Source organism: Trachypithecus francoisi, unplaced genomic scaffold (genome assembly GCF_009764315.1).
Source record: "Trachypithecus francoisi isolate TF-2019V2 unplaced genomic scaffold, Tfra_2.0 Lachesis_group17, whole genome shotgun sequence".
In the NCBI taxonomy this organism is placed as follows: Eukaryota; Metazoa; Chordata; class Mammalia; order Primates; family Cercopithecidae; genus Trachypithecus; species Trachypithecus francoisi.
In genome coordinates this window covers 86947544-86967723 of record NW_022681462.1, presented here as the reverse complement: position 1 = coordinate 86967723, position 20180 = coordinate 86947544, and the positions used below count along the sequence as shown (strand labels likewise).

The 20180-nt window shown below is 54.3% G+C and overlaps 1 protein-coding gene across 5 annotated transcripts; it reads right to left on the bottom strand.

Annotated features, from left to right (window-relative positions):
- Positions 1-289: 289 nt before the first annotated feature.
- On the bottom strand, positions 290-18284 carry MFSD2B (major facilitator superfamily domain containing 2B). Of its 5 annotated transcripts, XM_033176404.1 has the most exons (15): positions 17189-18278; positions 16457-16557; positions 13947-14072; positions 11215-11339; positions 10534-10657; positions 10138-10216; positions 9914-10044; positions 4642-4732; positions 4422-4543; positions 3876-3959; positions 3511-3591; positions 3186-3295; positions 2702-2845; positions 2158-2334; positions 290-995 (listed from the first exon to the last, which is right to left on the bottom strand). In XM_033176404.1, the coding sequence occupies exons 1-15, from the start codon at positions 17661-17663 to the stop codon at positions 971-973; spliced, it is 1995 nt and encodes a 664-aa protein (XP_033032295.1). In that variant the 5' UTR covers positions 17664-18278; the 3' UTR covers positions 290-970. The 5 variants fall into 5 exon arrangements, 4 of the variants coding, with proteins under 4 accessions (XP_033032295.1, XP_033032297.1, XP_033032298.1 ...); XM_033176406.1 differs by lacking the exon at positions 16457-16557 and having other exon boundaries at positions 17189-17424; XM_033176407.1 differs by lacking the exons at positions 16457-16557; positions 17189-18278 and adding an exon at positions 14271-14771.
- Positions 18285-20180: the final 1896 nt, after the last annotated feature.

Sequence of the window (20180 nt, the reverse complement as noted above, 5' to 3'; positions counted from 1 at the left end):
CCACATGGTGTCCCTGGTCTAAGGACATGCAAGTCAGGGGTATGTGGCTGGGGGAGCAGCCAGGTTCAAGGGCACCAGGCTTTCTCCCCTTTCCCTCCTCTGGGGATTCCAGTTGGGATGAGAGGGCTGTCCACGGTCACACTGCACAGACTCAATAGCAGATCAACCCTTGAATTTGTTTTTGTAAAAATAAAAACCTCCGTAGATCTTTCTTTCCCCGAAAACATGGCCTCTAAAAAACTAGTTCCCGTGCTTTTGTAAGATAAAATTTCAGAAAAATCTTTCCACACAAATAGCTTTTATTTGTGAAAATGATGGATCTTTGCTGGCTCGATAGCCATTTCTGACCCTGATAGAAACAGTCGCATCAATGGTTGGGAACTGGGAGAGGCTTGAGGAGCACCTCAGTGCCCACCCTGCTCAGTCCCCATCCCCACTGCTGTCCCGTTCTCCCTGGGGCCCATTGGCCTCCCTGGGTCTGTCTGGTCTCCCTAATCGTACATCTTGGGCATGTCTGCCTGTCCACACTCTGCCCATTCACGTGGTGACTCTCACCTCTCTGTGTCCTCAGCAGATGTCCACTGGAGCCCTGGGACAAACAAGAGTCCTTGTGTCTGTCCTTCTGTCGGGGAGCTTTGCTATCCACGCGGGGAGGTTGTTGGGCCTGGGGCTCCCACAGGGTCCACAAGCCAGGTTGGGCAGGAGCTTCCTTTTTCTAGAGGCAGGTGCTACTGGCCTAGTCAGGGACACAGGTCTATCTGAGATAGTCTGAAGGCAACAGACAAGGAATGCCAAGTGGGGTCCTGAAGCACAGGCCAGTCCCTTCAGGACATGTTGCCAAAGACGCCACATCCCAGGGAAAAAGACCGAGTGCTAAACTGCCAGGCGGGGTGCTGAAGGGCGGAGGAGGGCGGTGTCAGACCCCAAGGGTGCTGGTTCCCGCGTCCATTCACAGTCACCCTCTCAAGCTTCACGCCAGGCTGTAGCTGGTCCTCCTGTGGGAAGGGAAGGAAGCCAAGGAGAAGGATGGAAGTGGTGTGGGCCCTCCCTCTGTCCTGCCGCAGAAACCCGTGGAAGGTTTGGTGGCTGCTCCTTGTCTTCCCAGCAACTCCTCTTCAACTCCTCCCCTCCCAAGTCCTGTAAATAAGCTACAACCCTGGTTCTCCAGGTGCCATCAAGCAGTTGCCCATCCGCCTGGCCTTCCCTGACTGGGAAGCGTGCCCTTGGTATCTCTCTGCTGCAGAGCCCGAGGCCGTCACCCTGGGCAGGGAGTGGCTGATGACGGGACCACCCACTGCCTGTCCTGCGTCGGCCTGCATGATGTGTGCATGCTTGAGGACCTTAGGTGGGTGAACATCGGGTGCTCATGCACGTCTGCTGGGCCAGACGTGGTGATGCTGCAGCAGTGATTCCTTAGTACCTGCTTGGCCTCAGGCTCTGTGCTGGGCTCTTGGGATACAAAAAGGAATAAAACAGCCAGCCCCAGCCTTCAGGGTTCCCATAGCCTCCCCAGAAGACCAGACAGTGAGTCAATCCTCCCCATCAGTGGGGCCGGTGCTCTGGTAGGGGGAGGACCAGGTCAGAGCCCTGCTCAGCATTGCCCGTGGGAGGAAGAGCCGAAGACTCCCAGGCTTCCACCCCAGGGGGAACCATGGTGCCATTCACCAAAACAGGGACACAGAAGGAGGAGCCCGTTGGGGGGACAAGATCAGTTCTGTTGAGGTTCATCGAGACTGAGTGCCAGGCTTGTGGGCTACTAGGTGGAAATGTCTACATTCCAGCGATATGTGGCTCTGGAAGTTGAGGGAAGCTCAGGCTGGAGGGGCAGCTCTAGCAGTCACCAGGCACAAGGGGTGCCTGAGTTGGGTCAGGCTAGCAGATGAGGTACTGAGGGGGCTCTGGAGAGCAAAACCAACAGGAGTCAAGGAGGGAACCCTCACATACCACAGTCTACCAGGTGATCAAAGGAAGAAGACTGAGAAGGGCTGGCCAGGGTAACAGAAGAAAATCCAGGAGAAAAGGGTGACCCTGAGCTAAGGAAAGAGTGTCCCAGAGGCAGGACTGTGTGACAGCAGGGACGTCTGCAGACTGGTGTTAGTCATTCCCCCAGCAGCGCACACTGTGCCTCCCTGGGTGCAGGGGACATGCAGGGCTTACCTCCGAAGGCTCAGCCGGCTGGAGGCGTCCTGACTGGGCGTCTTTGGAGTGGAGCCGACCATGAGGATGCAGAGCCCAGCAAGGATCATGCAAGTGGGCACGGCGCCGATGAGGACCTTGAGGGTGACCACTACCTCCTCTGCCTGCTTGCAGGCCCCTGCCTTGTACCCCGAGAACCTGGAGAAGCATCACCCAGCCTTAGGGCAGGGCCTGCTGAGCCTGGCACCCTGAGTGGAGGGGCCCCAGACACCTCACCCCATCCCCTCCTGAAACGTGGACTTCATTTCCTGGTGAGATCAGGAGAGGAGTGTCAAGGGGACAGACAGGCTGACCTGGGAGAGTTTAGAGAAAACTGAGAATGGGGGGCTGGCCCTCTCAGTGTCATGCACAGAGAAACATGGGGAAATGGTTCCCCACACTCTCCAAAGAGCAGCGCTTAGGCCTCAGGCTCATGGGTGCCCCGAGCTTGGTAGGTGGGGGGCTTTGCCCTCTTCCCGCCCACTGGTCCTTGGTGCCTCTGCTGTATTCTAACCCTGGGACTCACTCCAGACTGAGGGTGGAGATGCCCAGGGCACATGCACCAGACAGCTTGGTGAAGAAGACGTAGGAGGAGTAGAAGATGGTCTCCAGGCCTGGCCCGTGATGGTGCTGCAGCTGAAAGTCATCCACCACATCTGGCAGCATGGACCTGTGGCAGGGGCATCGAGTTAGCCCTCCTAGCCCTTTGGCCACCAGCAGCCTGTGAACTCTGGGGACAGAGGCCAAGGTGGATTCATCCCTGAGTTCTGTGCCCAGGACCAGAATGGCCACCAGAGAAGCAGATGGCCTGTGTGCTCGTACCCCCGCCGGCCCCTGCTGGGCCCCCCACCATTCCTACTGCCTGGTGTCCTCTCAGGAGGGCTCTGAGGATGGAGCTGGTGGCCTCCATCTCCTGCACAGGCTGGGTGCAGGGGACCTGGGACAGCAGGTTGACATGAAGGAGGCGACACCCACTGTGGACACACGTGAGGCCCCCACACCCAGCCTACCAGGGTAGCAGCAAGGACACAGCAATGCTCACGCCAGATACAAAGGCCACGACATAAGCCACAGGTGCTGTGGGCACAGCAGCCAGCAAGATCGCAAAGGGCACCATCGCCTGGGGAGACACACATACTGGCTGTCCCGCCACCTGCTACTTCGCGGGGCCTGCTCCTTCACACATGGCTCTTGACTGATGACCCCCGTGCCTCACCCTGTGCCAGGCCCTGAAGACTCAAGGGAACACAGATCCACGCCGGCTCAGGCACCACGGTCACCTCCCTCGCCTCTCCCCTCCAGCCACTCCCAACCCTTAATTCCTGCCTCACTCACAGAGATCCCGAAGGCTGACGTCTTCTTCCCAAAGCGCTGGAGAACCCACTCCCACAGCGGGGTGCTCAGCACAGCTGAGACCTGTGAGCAGACAGTGTCGTCACGCCAGGGCCGTGCTGCCAGCGCCTTCACCCGGGACCTCAAGGCCTTGGCTTTTAGATGGGATGCCTGGCCTTGGCCTTGCCCCTGATTCAAACCAGTGGCTATGAACATTGTAATCCTGGCCCCAATTCTACCCTCTGCTGGAATGTGGGTGACCAAGACCAAAACAAAGTCCAAAATGTGGACCACCAGAACTCTGGCCACACATGTCCCCAACTCAGGGCCCCAAGTGACCTAGCCTCCACCACCCCAGGTCCCCTCACCAGGACGGTTAGCACGAGGCCCTGGACGTGGTCGTGTAGCTGGGAGGCATGTGTACAGAACAGGACCAGGTAGCTCTGCTCCACCTGAGGAGATGGACAGGAAGTGGGTATGTGCAGGGCATGGCAGGAGCTCAGAAGTCAAGGGCAAGGACAGGGTCTCGAGTCTGGTCTTTCCATTGGGACTTTGGCTTGCTGTTACCATCATACAGTCCCTTCCCCCACAAAGGACACTTGTTGCCAACACAGATATAAACACCACTCCTAGGCCACCCTCATCACCTGCACAGCTGTGATCAGGTGGACTTGACTACGCTTCCGGTAATGCGAGAGGAAATCACCCAGACACTGTCAGCCTCCTAGTGCCCAGGCCCTGGCCCTCCAGTCCCACAGGCCCTACCGGGATCTCCCTCCCAGCACCAGCCCCTCTGAGCCATGTGCCAGCCATAGGTTTCTCCCTATAAAACTCAGGCCGAGACTGCACCCTGAACCTATGCAAGGTCTGCATGGCCAGCACCAAGCCTGTTGGGGGCAGCTGGCCAGAGGTACCTGAACAGCAGCAGAGATGAACAGGAAGGAGATCACCATCTTCAGGTAGGGTGGGTGCCGGGTAGTGAGGCCCAGCCCAGCCAGGAAACTCAAGCCTGGGCCCGAGGCTAGGGTGGAGGGGTCTGCAATGCAGGAGGGTGGCACCTTGGCTTCGCAGAGTTCTAAACCAAAAACCACCCCTGTCCCCAGCTTCTGCTTCCCTCCTCACCACACCCCATACCTGGCCGCTCCTTCACCCCTAGGCACAGTAAACTGCTGCACACGGGGTAAGTCACCGCAACCACGGCGGCCGCAATGTAGTAGAGACGGGCCTATGGGACAGGACAGGACTGGGGTGGGTGATGTCTTCAACCCCTGGAGGTGGTGACACCTGAGGGCGGGGCAGGACTGCCTCCCAAAGGGAGAGGAGGGAGGCACAGCCCAAGCCCAGGACATTGGGTCCCCACCTCCCAATCACCCACAGGACAGCACACTCTCCGGGCCCGGGCTGCTCCTTCCATGTACCCCCTCTGCTGACCCTGTGTTCCCTGCATGGCAGAGAGGACACTGATGCCCCAGGAGCCAGAGTGCTCCCTCCCGCATTCTATGAAGCAAACATTGACTGCTGCTGCCTTCTGCATGCTAGGCCCCGAGGCTCCAATGATGAATAAGTGAGCCCTGTCCATCCACAGGGCTCAGAGTGTGGGGAGGAAGACAGATCCAGGAAAAGGCGGTTATAACATGGTGAGATACATGGTAACTCAGATTAATGGAGGAAGCAGGGCCAGGCGCGGTGGCTCATGCTTGTCATCCCAGCACTTTGGGAGGCCAAGGTGGGTGGATTATTTGAGGTCAGGAGTTCCAGACCAGCCTGGCCAACATAGTGAGACCCCATCTCTACTAAAAATACAAACATTTAGCTGGGCGTGGTGGTGGGCACCTGTCATCCTAGCTACTCAGGATGCTGAGGCAAGAGAATCACTTGAACTGGGGAGGCAGAGGTTGCAGTGAGCCAAGATCACACCACTGCACTCCAGCCTGAGTGACAGAGCGAGACTCTCGTCTCAAAAAAAAAAAAAAAAAAAGATTAATATAGGAAGCAGGGCCGGGAACAGTGGCTTATGCCTTCCATTCCAGCTCTTTGGGAGGCTGAGGCAGGTGGATCCCTTGAGCCCAGGAGTTTAAGACCAGCCTGGGCAACATGGTGAAATCCTGTATCTACCAAAGAAAATACAACAATTACCCAGGTGTGGTGGTGTGCACCTGCAGTCCCAGCTACTAGGAGGCTGAGGTGGAGAATCGCTTGAGTCTGGGAGGTCGGGGTTGCAGTGAGCTGTGATTGCACCATTGCACTCCAGCCTGGGTAGCAGAGTAAGACCCTGCCTCTGTATATATAGGAAGCAGGACAGTGCTACCTGTCATTCAGGGAAGAATATATGTGCATTAAAATGCCTATAAAGACATGCACGAGAGTGACAGCCAGAGCCAGTTCAGGAGAGGCTTCCTCTGAGGAGAGGAGCAGAGAGAGGGGGCGGGGCAGGGCGCTTGTCCTGTGCAGCCACCCTGGGCCTCATGTGCTGAAGAGCACTGCCTCTGGGGTTCAATGCTCTGCTGTTACTGTCTTCAGATTCTTTTTTTTTTGAGACAAGAGTCTCTTTCTGGCCGGGCGCGGTGGCTCAAGCCTGTAATCCCAGCACTTTGGGAGGCCGAGACGGGCGGATCACGAGGTCAGGAGATCGAGACCATCCTGGCTAACATGGTGAAACCCCATCTCTACCAAAAATAATACAAAAAACTAGCCGGGTGAGGTGGCGGGTGCCTGTAGTCCCAGCTACACGGGAGGCTGAGGCAGGAGAATGGCGTAAACCCGGCAGGCGGAGCTTGCAGTGAGCTGAGATGCGGCCACTGCACTCCAGCCCGGGTGACAGAGCGAGACTCTGTCTCAAAAAAAAAAAAAAAAAGTCTCTTTCTGTCGCCCAGGCAGATCGCAGTGGCGTGATCTCAGCTCACTGCAACCTCCACCTCCTGAGTTCACGCGATTCTTCTGCCTCAGCCTCCCGAGTAGCTGGGATTACAGGCGCACACCACCATGCCCAGCTAATTTTTTTGTGTATTTTTAGTAGAGACGGGATTTCACTATGTTGGCCAGACTGGTCTTGAACTCCTGACCTTGTGATCCGCCCGCCTCAGCCTTCCAAAGTGCTGGAATTACAGGCGTGAGCCACCACTGTAATCCCAGTGGTGGCTCACGCCTGTAATCATGAGGATCTACCTTTCTAACAAGGTCCCAGGAGTTGATGCTGCTGGTCCAGGGACCACAGTAAGATCTGCGCCTCTCTGCCTTTGTGTAAATCTGAAATATTAAAAACAAGCACAGGCCAGGTGTGGTGGCTCATGCCTGTAATCCCAGCACTTTGGGAGGCTGAGATGGGCGGATCACCTGAAGTCAGGAGTTCGAAACCCAGCCTGGCCAAAGTGGCGAAACCCCATCTCTACTAAAAATACAAACATTTAGCTGGGCGTGGTGGTGGGCACCTGTCATCCTAGCTACTCAGGATGCTGAGGCAAGAGAATCACTTGAACTGGGGAGGCAGAGGTTGCAGTGAGCCAAGATCACACCACTGCACTCCAGCCTGAGTGACAGAGCGAGACTCTCGTCTCAAAAAAAAAAAAAAAAAAAGATTAATATAGGAAGCAGGGCCGGAACAGTGGCTTATGCCTTCCATTCCAGCTCTTTGGGAGGCTGAGGCAGGTGGATCCCTTGAGCCCAGGAGTTTAAGACCAGCCTGGGCAACATGGTGAAATCCTGTATCTACCAAAGAAAATACAACAATTACCCAGGTGTGGTGGTGTGCACCTGCAGTCCCAGCTACTAGGGAGGCTGAGGTGGGAGAATCGCTTGAGTCTGGGAGGTCGGGGTTGCAGTGAGCTGTGATTGCACCATTGCACTCCAGCCTGGGTAGCAGAGTAAGACCCTGCCTCTGTATATATAGGAAGCAGGACAGTGCTACCTGTCATTCAGGGAAGAATATATGTGCATTAAAATGCCTATAAAGACATGCACGAGAGTGACAGCCAGAGCCAGTTCAGGAGAGGCTGCCTCTGAGGAGAGGAGCAGAGAGAGGGGGCGGGGCAGGGCGCTTGTCCTGTGCAGCCACCCTGGGCCTCATGTGCTGAAGAGCACTGCCTCTGGGGTTCAATGCTCTGCTGTTACTGTCTTCAGATTCTTTTTTTTTTGAGACAAGAGTCTCTTTCTGGCCGGGCGCGGTGGCTCAAGCCTGTAATCCCAGCACTTTGGGAGGCCGAGACGGGCGGATCACGAGGTCAGGAGATCGAGACCATCCTGGCTAACATGGTGAAACCCCATCTCTACCAAAAATAATACAAAAAACTAGCCGGTGAGGTGGCGGGTGCCTGTAGTCCCAGCTACACGGGAGGCTGAGGCAGGAGAATGGCGTAAACCCGGCAGGCGGAGCTTGCAGTGAGCTGAGATGCGGCCACTGCACTCCAGCCCGGTGACAGAGCGAGACTCTGTCTCAAAAAAAAAAAAAAAAAGTCTCTTTCTGTCGCCCAGGCAGATCGCAGTGGCGTGATCTCAGCTCACTGCAACCTCCACCTCCTGAGTTCACGCGATTCTTCTGCCTCAGCCTCCCGAGTAGCTGGGATTACAGGCGCACACCACCATGCCCAGCTAATTTTTTTGTGTATTTTTAGTAGAGACGGGATTTCACTATGTTGGCCAGACTGGTCTTGAACTCCTGACCTTGTGATCCGCCCGCCTCAGCCTTCCAAGTGCTGGAATTACAGGCGTGAGCCACCACTGTAATCCCAGTGGTGGCTCACGCCTGTAATCATGAGGATCTACCTTTCTAACAAGGTCCCAGGAGTTGATGCTGCTGGTCCAGGGACCACAGTAAGATCTGCGCCTCTCTGCCTTTGTGTAAATCTGAAATATTAAAAACAAGCACAGGCCAGGTGTGGTGGCTCATGCCTGTAATCCCAGCACTTTGGGAGGCTGAGATGGGCGGATCACCTGAAGTCAGGAGTTCGAAACCCAGCCTGGCCAAAGTGGCGAAACCCCATCTCTACTAAAAATACAAAAATTAGCCAGGTGTGGTGGTGGGTGCCTTTAGTCCCAGCTACTCAGGAGGCTACGGCAGGAGAATGGCCTGAACCCGGGAGGCGGAGGTTGCAGTGAGCCGAGATTGCGCCCCTGCACTGCAGCCTGGGCAACAGATAAGATTCCATCTCAAAAAAAAAAAAAAAGCACAAAAGGCCAAGACAGCAGGGTGCAGGGCACACAGAGGGGAGGCCTACATGAAGGCTGTGGAGGGTGGCCCATGCCCAGTCCTGAAAGCGAGGGCCAGGCATGCTCAAACTCCTTTCAAAGGGCACCTGACAGCACAGGGGAGGTGGCAGGAGGCAGGGATGCCCTGTAGGAAGCGGAGGCAGCATTTGTGGGGTAGGGAGGGAGCTGGTGGCATGGGCCAGGGCATGGCAGTGGGGTGCAAGATGGCTGGATGCATCCCAGAAGACTTTTGGCCTAAAAAATGGGCAGGCTTGGCCGGGCGCGGTGGCTCAAGCCTGTAATCCCAGCACTTTGGGAGGCCGAGACGGGCGGATCACGAGGTCAGGAGATCGAGACCATCCTGGCTAATATGGTGAAACCCCGTCTCTACTAAAAATACAAAAACTAGCCGGGTGAGGTGGCGGGTGCCTGTAGTCCCAGCTACTTGGGAGGCTGAGGCAGGAGAATGGCGGAAACCAGGAGGCGGAGCTTGCAGTGAGCTGAGATCTGGCCACTGCACTCCAGTCCGGGCGACAGAGCGAGACTCCGCCTCAAAAAAAAAAAAAAAAAAAAAAAAAAAAAAAAAAAAATGGGCAGGCTTCAGTCATAGGTTGGAGGGTTGAGACAGGGGAGGAGAAGAGGATAGTGCTGGAGGATGATAATGTCATTTACTTGAGGAAAGAGGGGGAATAGAAAAAGAGGTAAGGTAAATGTGGTGGATAAAATAGAGGTGTGTCTGCTCAGTGCTCAAGGGACCTGCTGTGAAAGGGAAGGAAGGGGGCTTCCGTCTCTCCACCAGTTCACACTGGGGGTTGGGGGCTCACCCGGTCAGGGCTGGGGGAGGGAGCATGGGTCATAGGAAGGGCTTCAGCTCCAGGAGGACACCAGACCCCTCTGCTGCCCCTCCCCTAGCCTGTCCTGCAGCTTTCCCCACCCTCGCCCCACCTGTGGGGCCGGCCTCCTCCACTCCAGGTGGCCCAGGTGGCTGGGCCAGTGTCTGTTCGATTTTATGTCTAGAAGGAACCCAGGAGGAGGCAGGTTTAGCAGAGGACATTAGATTTAGGGGCCATCTGCTCAACTGGAGGAGCAGGGAAGGAATGAGGGGGCGCAGTGAGCCCCCTAAAAGACAGCAAAGTGGTGTGGACAGGAGAACCAGTCTTGAGGAAGGAGGTGACCCTGCAGAGGGGACCCCAGGTTGGGGGGCCTGGCCATCCAGTGCACTTACCGCATTGGGGGAGATGGTGACTGGCCCCGGGGTCACAGTGGCCTCGCACCTGTGGTGTTTGTGGGCGCCAGACACGATGAGCCCGTGGACAGTGGCCCCCACCAGTGTTCCCGCCATCTCCACAGTCATCCCTGGAAACAGAGCGCTGCTTAAGGTGACTGAGAGGGACTAGGGTCCCAGGGGCAGTTCCCTCCCCGGAACCTGAAACCCATGGCTGCACTTACGGTAGGCAGTGGCCGAGTCACGCTCCCTTGGGCAGGGGGTCAGCAGCATGGTGAGCGCCGTGTAGGGTACCTGGAAGAACTGGGGTGCCGGCAGAGCTTAGAACCGCCCCCAGCTTTGCCTGGTGACAGCAGGCAACCTCCCCAATCCCGGGTGTCACATCCCGGCATCCACAGGCCAACCCGATATATCCCAGCTGGCCACCTGAAGTCGGAGCTAGGGGCCCAAAGGCAGGAGGGGGCAGCCAGCCCCGCGCAAGGCCAGCGAGAGCCAATGGCATGGTCCAGGCACAGGCGGGTGGGGAGGGCAGTGACCCTGCCCCCACAGCACACTTCAGAGTGGCCATGGCAAGCAATGGGCTTCGCCAGAGCACAGGCCCAGGAAGGGGCCCTGCTTACCGTGGCCAGGCCCTGGAACAGGCAGTAGAAGGTCGTGTACCAGAGGCCTCGCAGGCTGGTGAAGGGGGGCAGGAACCACAGGAAGAAGTAGGCCAGGGTGATGAAGGGGGTGCAGCCCAGCACCCTGCGGAAGCACAGCCAAGGTGAAGCGGTCCCTGGACCAGAACAGGGGGACACGAAGGGCCCAGCCCGGAGGAACCTCACCCCTTCTCGGCCCCTTGAGAATCTCTAGGCTGGGGCTCCCTGGGTGGGAGCCAGGAGCAGGGGAGAAGCAGCCGATGGGCCATGGAGGCAGTGGGCGGCCACTCCTCGTGGGAGCTCTGGCTGCACACTCGGTGCCGCTGGTGCCACTCCCTGTGTGGACACTGGGACACTGAGTTGTACTTCCTCCGTGAGGCCTCGCGTGGCCTCCATCCCAGCCTTCCCACACTCAGAGCCCCAGGCCAGGCCTGGGAGTGTTGGAGGCTCTGTCCAGCCCCATTCCATCTGGGGAGGGAGAGTCCCCATGAGTGTCTCTGAACTCCTTATCACTCATAGTCAGTCCCCAGTGCAACTGCGACATTATCCAGGCTTGTTTCCTAACCACCCAGCGGGTTTCTGCTAGAAAACAGGGCTGTGACAAACAGCAACCAGAGGGGCAGGACCAGGTGCCTGGATCCTAAGGACTGAGCAGTTGCTCACCAAGGCATGAGCCGTCCAGACCCCGTCCTCTGGCTCCTGTTGATGAAGAATCCAGCCACAGGGTCAGCAGCTGCCCCTGACACTTTTCCCCCAAACAGAACAAGTGACACCTGGGCGGCAGGGATCTGAAACAGACAGGGGAGGGGATAGAGAGCTGAGGCCCGGCAGCAGAAGAGAGCCCATCCAGACCTGCTTGCCATCAGGAGGGGGTCCTGGGAACCAGGACCAGCTGGAGCAGAGCCACAATGTCAAGGGCTCCTCAGCCTTCCCCAAGACGCTGATCCCAGGGGAGGGAGCTGAATGCTGCCGCCCCGCACACTCCCATTAGTACTCATGTCAGCCACTGCGGAGAGGACTCCAGGGCCCTCATCTGGGGCTGGCTCAGAGCAAGGAGGGTGCCTCTGGGCTGACAGAGGTGGACACTGTGTTTCACAATGGAAAGGATTCATTGTTTTTTCTGACTATGTAAATAATACAGTAATTAGAAAAACATTCAAACAATGTGGGAAAATACTAAGCGAAGCGCATCTGAAATCCCAGCATCCCGAGACAACAGCCAGAATCGTTTTGATGATCAGCTGTTCATAGGCTTCTTTGTGTGTGCCCGAGATTGATCAGTTTATATAAATGGGATCATATCAGAGTGTCATCTTAAACATTCGTGGATATCTCGTTTTATTTATTATTATTATTTTTTAATTGAGACAGGGCCTCTCTCTGTTGCCCAGGCTGGAGTGCAGTGGCACCGTCTTGGCTCACTGCAACCACCGCCTCTCGGGCTCAGGTGATTCTCCCACCTCAGCCTTCCAAGTAGCTGGGACCACAGGCACATGCCACTACGTGCAGCTAATTTTTGTATTTTTAAATTTTTTGTGGAGGTGGAGTTTTGCCATGTTGCCCAGGCTGGTCTTGAATACCTGAGTTTAAATGGTCCTCCCACCTTGACCTCCCAAAGTGCTGGGATTACAGGTGTGAGCCACCACACCCAGCTGGATACCTCATTTTTTTGTTGTTGGTTTTTGTTTTGTTTTGTTTTGTTTTTGAGAGGGAGCCTTGCTCTGTCGACCAGGCTGGAATGTGGTGGTGCAATCTCGGCTCACTGCAGCCTCCACCTCCCAGGTTCAAGCGATTGTCCTGCCTCAGCCTCCCGAGTAGCTGGGACTACAGGTGTGTGCCACCATGCCCGGCTAATTTTTGTATATTTAGTAGAGATGGGGTTTCACCATATTGGCCAGGCTGGTCTTGAACTCCTTATCTCAAGTGATCCTCCCTCCTCAGCCTTGCGAAGTGCTGGGATTACAGGTGTGAGCCACCATGCTTGGCTGGATACCTCATTTTAAAAATTGTGTTTTACTTAGCCTCCATTCTCCATCATTCCCTCCTGTAGCCAACATTAACGAGTTGGTGTAGATCCTTCTAGAATTTTCTCCATGCTCACATTTTAAACATGGACAAATATATACGTACATATCCATCCACACACACACATATGGAGCCTGTCTTTGTTTTGCTAAAATGGGATCATTTTATATACTCTTCTCTAAAACCAACTTTTCTTTTTCACCAGAGCATCATGGAAATCGCTGTAAGTCAACTGGTATAGATCATTCTTTTGAATGACTGCATGACAGTCTATTTGATAGTGAGGTTAGTCCAATCTCTTGGCTTCTGTGGGCCACACTGGAAGAAGAAGAATTGTCTTGGTGAGGCACAGTGGCTCATGCCTGTAATCCCAGCACTATGGGAAGCTGTGGTGGATGGATCACCTAAGGCCAGGAGTTTGAGACCAGCCTGACCAACATGGCGAGACCCTGTCTTTACTAAAAATACAAAAATAAACTGTAGGCCAGGCATGGTGGTTTACGCCTATAATCCCAGCACTTTGGGAGGCTGAGACAGGTGGATCATGAGGTCGGGAGTTCAAGACCAACCTGGCCAACATGGTGAAACCCTGTCTCTACCAAAAATACAAAAAATTAGCCAGGCATGGTGGCGTGCACCTGTAATCCCAGCTACTCTGGAGGCTGAGGCAGGAGAATTGCTAAACCCGGGAGGCGGAAGTTGCAGTGAGCCGAGATTGTGCCATTGTACTCCAGCTTGGGTGACAGAGCGAGACTCCGTCTCAAAAAAAAAAAAAAAAAAGTAGCCGAGCATGGTGGTGTGCGCCTGTAATCCCAGCTACTTGGGAGGCTGAGGCATGAGAATCGCTTGAACCCGGAGGCGGAGGTTGCAGTGAGCCGAGATCACACCACTGCACTCCAGCCTGGGCGACAGAGGGAGGCTCTGTCTCAAAAAAAAAAAAAAAAAAAAAAAGAATTGTCTTGGCCACATATAAACACATAAAATACACTAACACTAATGATAGGTAATGAGCTAAAAAAAAAAATCACAAAAAAATTCATAATGTTTTAAGAAAGTTTACAAATTTGCGTTGGTCAAAGCCGTCCCGCCATGGGTTGGACAGGCTTGGTGTATTATGTGGCTATGGTACAGTTCACTTAGCCAACTGCTTCTATATTGTCGGGGATCCACATTGTTTCTCATTGTCCCGCTACAAACAGGCTGTAGTAAACATCCTTGAGGACCTTGCCCTCTTTAGCTTCTGGCTTTTTGTTAAGCTTGAGTCAGAAGTGATGTCTACAAGGATGGTGGGAGCAGAAGCAGAGGTGGGGGTGGAAGGACCAGACCCCAGGGAAGATGCCAGCAGAGACTGGGCTGCTGCCCACACTTACCTGTGCTATATCAAGCAGGAAGAGCTGCAGGTAAAAGGCTGTGGCGCTAGAGGCTATCTGGTTGGGGACCCCACCAATGCCATAGCACACCTTCATACAGAATGAGAGGCGACTGGTTCTGCTGTCCTGGAGGAGACACAGGAACTAAGTAAGCCCTTCTCCCAACAGACACAAAACAGGTCCCCACACCCTATGACTTCAGTAAGCATCCTGAGTCCCTGTGATGTCTTCAGGGCTTTTCCAGCAACCTCTCAGCCCTATTTTGCCCCCATGTCATCCTAAGAGGAAGTGAGACAGAAGAGAAAAAAGATCTTAAACCATTACCTCTAAACATTTCCAGGGGGACGTTCTTCTGGACATCTTACCCTGGGCTTCCTGCTGAAGCCGCCGTCATTTACTGAGTCAGCACGGCTGTGTAAGCTGCAGGTCAGGAGACCTGGGCTTGAGCCTGCCTTTGTCACCTACCCCTCTATGTGACCTTGAGTAAATCACATTATCTCTCCAAGCCTGTTTTCCTCATCTGTCAAATGCTACATCCCTGCCAATTTCACAAGGTTGTTTCATGAGTAAAAATGAGGCTGTAGCTCACTTACCCATAGCCTGCCTGCCCACAGCCCTCCAGGGATGCCTGGCAGGCATCTCAGCTTAGCATGGTCTACATACAGCTCCTGATGGCTATCCCATTGTCTAATCCAGCTCCTAGCAAATGGCATCGCTGGTCCCCTAAGGGGCTCAGGCCACAAACTTAGGAGTCATCTTTGATGCTTCTTTCCAATTCTTGTCTATCAGTGAGTGCCTCCTAAGTGGCTTCTCTGTGTCTGCCCTTGCTCCCTACATTCCACACCACCCAGCAGCCAGTCCTCTTGTAATAACGTAAATTGCACGGTGGCCCATCCCTATAAACCCAGCACTTTGGGAGGTGGAGGTAGGTGGATCGCTTGAGCCCAGGAGTTCAAGACCAGCCTGCCCAACATGACGAAACCCCATCTCTACTAAAAACACAAAACTTAGCCAGGCATAGTGGCTGCCTGTAATCCCAGCTACTCAGGAGGCTGAGGGAAGAGAATCGCTTGAACCTGAGAGGCAGAGATTGCAGTGAGCTGAGATTGGCGCCACTGCACTCCAGCCTGGGCAACAGCCACTCAGTCACAAATAAATAATGAGATCCCATCTCCTCTCTGATTAAAGCCCTTGATGGCTTTGCTATTGCAGGCTTTTTTTGTGGTGTGTGTGTGTGTGTGTGTGTGTGTTTTGTTTGTTTGCTTCCAGATCCATGGTATTCAGTCAATGCCACTGCAGTTTGAACAAAACTTCAAGTCCCGATCATGGCTGAGCAGTCCACCCAATCGGCCCCCTATCCACCTCACCTCAAATAGCTCTCCTTCAGCCACGCCGGGCTCCTCACCTCAAATAGCTCTCCTTCAGCCACACGGGGCTCCTTCCTATTCCTCAAAATCATCAAGTCTGTTGCTGCCTCAGGGCCTTTGCACTTCCCATTCCTCTGCCTGGAAGGTGACTCCTTGTCATTCTGGTTTGATGTCACCGGCTTAAATGTCACCTCCTTCAAGAGGCATTCCCTAACCACTCACCTCTCTCAGTTGTACTTATTGCCTGCTATATTCTCATTTAGTTTCTGCCTCTCCCTACAGGAGTGTAAGCTCTCTGAGAGCATGAACTCTTTTATTTATCATGGTGTTTCCAGTACCTAGAAAAAAGCTTGGTATACAGTAGGTGCTCACTATATATCTGTTGAAGCAATAAATGGCCATGAAGACCCTGTGTAAAGTGCTGTTTCTTTGGAAGAAGCTGGGCATCTTTTCTCATCCTTTGCTGGGGGCCGGAGGGAGTGGAGATGACACAGCTTCACCCATTTCCACATCTTGCAGGACACCCCAGCAGGCTCTTGCGAAGGGAAGGTCTCCCCAGATAAGGGATTATCACACTTTGCACACTCTTCCTACCCACAGGGGAAAACCACACTGGGGTTAGGATGATTCTTTCCTGACATTTGTGTGAACATCATTTCAGCTTCCAGAAAACTTTAAGAACAGGCAGAATTCAACGTGACAGTCCCCCTCTCCCCCAGTGGGGACTCTTGTATCCCCCAAAACGGGCCTAGCAAGTTTTTCGAACTTTAGAAATAACTTCCAAGTGAAGCCAGGAATATGGTCCCATCTTGCCGTCTTGAGGATGACAGTTTTACCGAAAGCCATAAAAGTCCCGCACAGCTGTACAGTGAGCTGTACAAGGAGAAGCCCCTTGGGAGGGGCGGCTCCGGGCGAGAGGCGCTGCCCTGCTGTCTGTAGCTGCGGGACCCAGGGCAGGGCACCTGGGCTTCTGCGCATCGGTCTCTGGAGCGACCGGGGCTGCCACCTCTCAGAGAGTTGAATGAGGATTCCACGCCGACGCTTCACCGGCAATGCGAGTGTTTCCCTCTTGCTGTTAATCTCACCCTGAATTTCTAAGTTTCCCTGGGAAGTCAGAGTCCCCGGAGAGCCCCTTCATCTCACCTCACTTTCTTGTGGGACGCACTCCTGTGCTCCGAGGTGCCTGGTAGGACGCCCTGAACCAGGCTGGGGGCTGAGGTGGTCAGGGGAGGCCACAGAACGCCCTGGCACGAGCAGGGAGCAGGGGCACTCGGTGAGACCCAGGAAGCCCCAGGCCCCTTGCCCCGTCCAGCACAGCCCCGCTGGCCAGCACGGCCCAGCCGCATCAGGCAAGGGACAAGGGGCCCCGAAGACCCCGCCGCTCCCACCTACCCTCCTCCCTTCTTGTCGGAGCCCATGGCCAGGACCTTCCCTGAGGCAGCCTCCAAGCGGAGCCTGGTGCCCGGCGAGACCAGGTTCTGGGAGGGAGGCCGAGGGCACCGCAGCTGCCTGAGGTCGGGAAGGACGCAGCCTCCCCAGGCGCTTCAGAAAGCCCTGCCTGCCCAGAGCTCGGGACTCCGGGAGGACCTGCGCTGGCACGGACAAGACCCCTAAGCCGGGAATCAGGACAGCAGGCACCAACGCATCCCCAAGCTGTTTCCTTGGCTAGGGCTAGGCTTCCCGTCCTAGTTTCTATCCGGCGCCGGCACCTCCCAGCCTCCCCGCTCCCAGCCGTGTAACCCCGCGAGGGCAGCCCCTGAGCCGGCAGGTTTGGGCCGAGCCCCACCGGATTGCACCCAGCTGGAAAAGGGGCTACAAGACGACGCCCTCGAGGTCCCCAGGGGTCCCCTTCCCGGCCCGCGCCGTCCCGCTCACCTCTCGCTCTCGCCTGACGCTCCCCGGGCCGGGCTCCGGGGCGTGCGGCTCCGGTTGCGGGGACCCCTCGGTGGCTGGTGCAGGGGGCGCCGCCATTGCCACCGCAGCGCCGCCCGCGGCCGTTGCCCTCCGGGTTATCGCCTTTGGGAGGGGCGGCTCCGGGCGAGGGGCGCGGCGCGAGTGGACGCTGGCAACGCGGGGGAAACGCAGAAACCGCGAGGGGCACGGTTTCTTTTGCTTCTCCAAAGGGAAACAGCGAAGAGCCAAAATCCGCGGGGGTAAAGGCCCGGCAGGTCCTCAGGACCGCGCTCCTTGGGGTGGATCCCCGAGGGGCGTGAGCGGCCCTGCGCGCTAAGGGCTCCGCCAGACCGCTGGGGTGACCGCGGGCAAGCAGCAGCTCCCCAGCAAAATGAAGCAAGAGGCCCGCTCGTTCAGGCTGGACCATGGCTGAACAGGCATTCCGGCGGCTACACATGACGCCCAACGCCTGAAATACATTGTCCAGTCTCCTATACAGACCACGGGGATGGCCAGTAACTAAGTTCTGGCCAGCGAATAAAAGCAGGTGGCACAGGCAATATTCCAGAAAAGTCCTTAAAAGGGAAGGGGAGTGACAGCAGGTAGCTAGTCAGACTCGAACAGGGCAGGAGAGGGCCACGCTTCCAACCAGGAACCTCAGGCAACCATCAGGCGACAGTCAGGCGGTTGTTACGCTCCCTCTAAAATGATAATTGACCCAGTGGGGCCAGGGAAAGGCAGTCTCCCAATAGAGAGAGAAAACCTGAAACTGGTGATCAGCCTCTCGGTGAGAGCTCAGGAGCTGCGCAAGTGGGCTTACACAAGTTGCGGAGTTGAACCGTCATGTGACCCTCCAAGGACACTGGACTGGTAAGGGAAGAACGCCTCCAGTGAGCATGGGTACAACTCCAGGAAACACAGTGTGCACACTCCCCTCCCAAGTGCTGGCAGGCCACTGCCCATGCGGACAGGCCCCCCAAGGGAAGAATCAGGGGAGACGGGATGCAAGACCCCAGAAGTATGCCAATGTGTAAGACCTCAGGTCAAAAGGTCAAACTGTGTACTTGTCTTTCAGGTCACCCGCTTGGCCTCTTCCAAGTGTACTTTCCTTCCTTTCATTTCTGCTGTAGAGTTTTTGTTTTTTTGTTTTTTTTTTTTTGAGAGGGAGTCTTGCTCTGTCGCCCAGGCTGGAGTGCAGTGGCCGGATCTCAGCTCACTGCAAGCTCCGCCTCCCGGGTTTACGCCATTCTCCTGCCTCAGCCTCCCGAGTAGCTGGGACTACAGGCGCCCGCCACGTTTTTTGTATTTTTTAGTAGAGACGGGGTTTCACCATATTAGCCAGGATGGTCTGGATCTCCTGACCTCATGATCCACCCGTCTCGGCCTCCCAAAGTGCTGGGATTACAGGCTTGAGCCACCGCGCCCGGCCTGCTGTAGAGCTTTTTAATAAACTTTTACTCCTGCTCTAAAACTTGCCTCAGTCTCTCCTTCTGCCTTATGCCCCTCAGTGGAATTCTTTCTTCTCAGGAGGCAGGAACTGAGGTTGCTGCAGACCCATATAGATTCCTTCCCGCTAACATATTTTGGTGCCATATGACTCAGATACCTTCCACCAGTAACAAGGGCACACATTAACTGAAAATACATCATAGACCTAGAATATAAAACTCTTATGAAAAAACAGGAGAAAGGGCCAGGTACGGTGGCTCATGCCTGTAATCCCAGCTACTTGGGAGGCTGAGGCAAGAGAATTACTTGAACCCGGGAGACGAAAATTGCAGTGAGCTGAGATTGTGCCACTGCACCTCCAGCCTGGGCTACAGAGGGAGACTCCGTCTCAAAAACAAACAAAACAAAAACCAAAAAACAAAAACAAAAACCAACCAAACACAAAAAACCCAGGAGCGACTCTTCATCATACTGGGCCAGGCAATTGTTTCTTAGGATGCCAAAAGCACAAGCTGGATGAACTACAAAAGTTTTCAAAATGAAAACCTTTGTGCTGTAAACGATTCCAATAAGTGGGTATAAAGACAACCCACGGAATGGGAGGAAAGGGATTTGTACTGGAATCAACTTTCACAACTTAACAATTAAAAGACAATCCAATTCTCAAATGGACAAAGAATCTGGATATTTCTCTAAAGATATACAAATGAACAGTAAACACATGGAAATACAAATCAAACTACAGTGAGATACCATTTCATATCCACAGGATGGCCGTAATTAAAATAAGACAAGTATTGGGGAGGATGTGGAGAAATCAGAACCCCTATACGCTGCTAGTGGGAATGGAAACTAGGGACGGTCCTTTGGAAAAGTTTGGCAGTCTCTCAAAGTAAAATGTGGAATTACCACATGACCCGCAATTTCAGTCTTAGGTGTATATACCCTTCAGAAATGAAAACATGTTCACATAAAATCTTGAACATGAATGTTCATTAGCAGCATTCGTATATATATATATACACACACATATATATATGTGTATATATATGGCCAAAGAGGACACAAGCCAATGTCCATCAACTTATGAATGAATAAATACAATGTGGTATAGCCACACAATGGACTTATTGGGCAAGAAAAAGGAATGAAGGACCAATGCATGCTACAACACAGATGAACCTTGATGACAGTGTGCTAAATAAAAGCAGTCAGTAACAAAAGATTACAAGTTGTATGATTCCATTTATGTCAAATGTCTAGAATAGGCAAATACAGAGAGACAGAATGTACATTTGTACATTCTGGGACTGGGCTAGGGAGTGACTGCTAATGTGTATGGGGTTTTAGAATGGACGAATATTTTCTAAAATTAAATTGTGATGGTTGCACAACCCTATAAATACATTAAAACCAATTGAATTGTATACTTTATTTTTATTTATTTATTTTTTTGAGACAGAGTCTTGTTTTGTTGCCCTGGCTGGAGTGCAATGGCACGATCTCGGCTCACTGCAACCTCCAC